At 63.2% G+C, this 1,058-nt stretch overlaps 1 protein-coding gene across 7 annotated transcripts in view; it reads left to right on the top strand.

Moving 5' to 3' along the window:
- The window catches only part of ASB8 (ankyrin repeat and SOCS box containing 8), a 2,534-nt gene that overhangs the window by 1,128 nt on the left and 348 nt on the right, over positions 1 to 1,058 (top strand). For 3 of the 7 annotated variants that reach the window (XR_003538219.1, XR_003538220.1, XM_027708013.1), the window contains exon 3: positions 402 to 1,018. Coding sequence is in view for 4 of the 7 variants with exons in the window: in XM_027708013.1 (XP_027563814.1) it covers positions 402 to 1,018 (617 nt within the window). In the remaining 3 variants the exon portion in view is untranslated. Of the gene's footprint in view, positions 1 to 401; positions 1,053 to 1,058 lie in introns of all 7 variants that reach the window. The other 4 variants (XR_003538218.1, XM_027708014.1, XM_027708016.1 and 1 more) reach the window with 3 other exon arrangements.

A 1,058-nucleotide genomic window follows, 5' to 3' on the forward strand; every position in this document is an offset into this window, starting at 1 on the left:
GGTTTAGGTCAGGTTTCGGTGAGGTTTAGGTCAGGTTTAAATTGAGGTTAGGTTTAGTCAGGTTTCAGTTAGGTTTAGGTCAGGTTTCGGTTAGGTTTAGGTCAGGTTTTGGTGAGGTTTAGGTCAGGTTTTGGTCAGGTTTAGGTCGGGTTTAGATCAGGTTTTGGTTAGGTTTTGGTCAGGTTTAGATCAGATTTTGGTTAGGTTTTGGCCAGGTCTATGTCAGGTTTTGGTCAGGTGTAGGTCAAGTTTCAGTTAGGTTTATGTCAGAGTTAAGGTTAGATTTAGGTTAGATTTAGCTCAGGTTTAAGCTAGGTTTAGCTCAGATTTAGACCAGTTTTCAGCCGGGTTCCAGTTACTCTCATGCCCAGGCCGGGTCTAACCCGTGTCCCGTGGCTCAGGTGAACGCGCTGGACGGGTACAGCCGCACGGCTCTGCACTACGCCGCCGAGAAGGACGAGGCCTGCGTGGAGCTGCTGCTGGAGTTCGGCGCCGACCCCAACGCGGCCGACGGCAACCGCGACACCCCCCTGCACTGGGCGGCCTTCAAGAACCACGCCGAGTGCGCGCGGGCGCTGCTGGACGGCGGCGCCCTGGTCAACGCCCGCGACTACAACGCGGACACGCCGCTCAGCTGGGCCGCCATGAAGGGCAACCTGGAGAGCGTGGCCGTGCTGCTGGACTTCGGCGCCGAGGCGCGCGTGCGCAACCTCAAGGGGCAGAGCCCGGCCTCGCGCCTCGTGGCGCTGCTGCTGCGCGGGCTGGGCTCGGAGCGCGAGGACTCGTGCCTGGAGCTGCTGCGCCGCGCCGCCGGACACCTGGAGCCCTGGGAGGCGGCGGCGGCGGCGCGGGGGGAGCGGGACCCGCGGCTCGGGGAGAGGCTGGGCCGGCTCGGAGCCGCCCCCGGCAGCCTGCAGGGCCTGGCGCGATGCGCCGTGCGCCGCAGCCTCGGGGTGCGCTTCCTGCCCGAGGCCGTCGAGCAGCTGCCCCTGCCCACCAGCCTCAAGGAGTACCTGCTGCTGCTCAGCTGAGGGACAGAAACCCTGCAGCAGCTTCCT

Source organism: Neopelma chrysocephalum, unplaced genomic scaffold (genome assembly GCF_003984885.1).
Source record: "Neopelma chrysocephalum unplaced genomic scaffold, ASM398488v2 Primary Assembly neopelma1_95229, whole genome shotgun sequence".
NCBI lineage: Eukaryota > Metazoa > Chordata > Aves > Passeriformes > Pipridae > Neopelma > Neopelma chrysocephalum.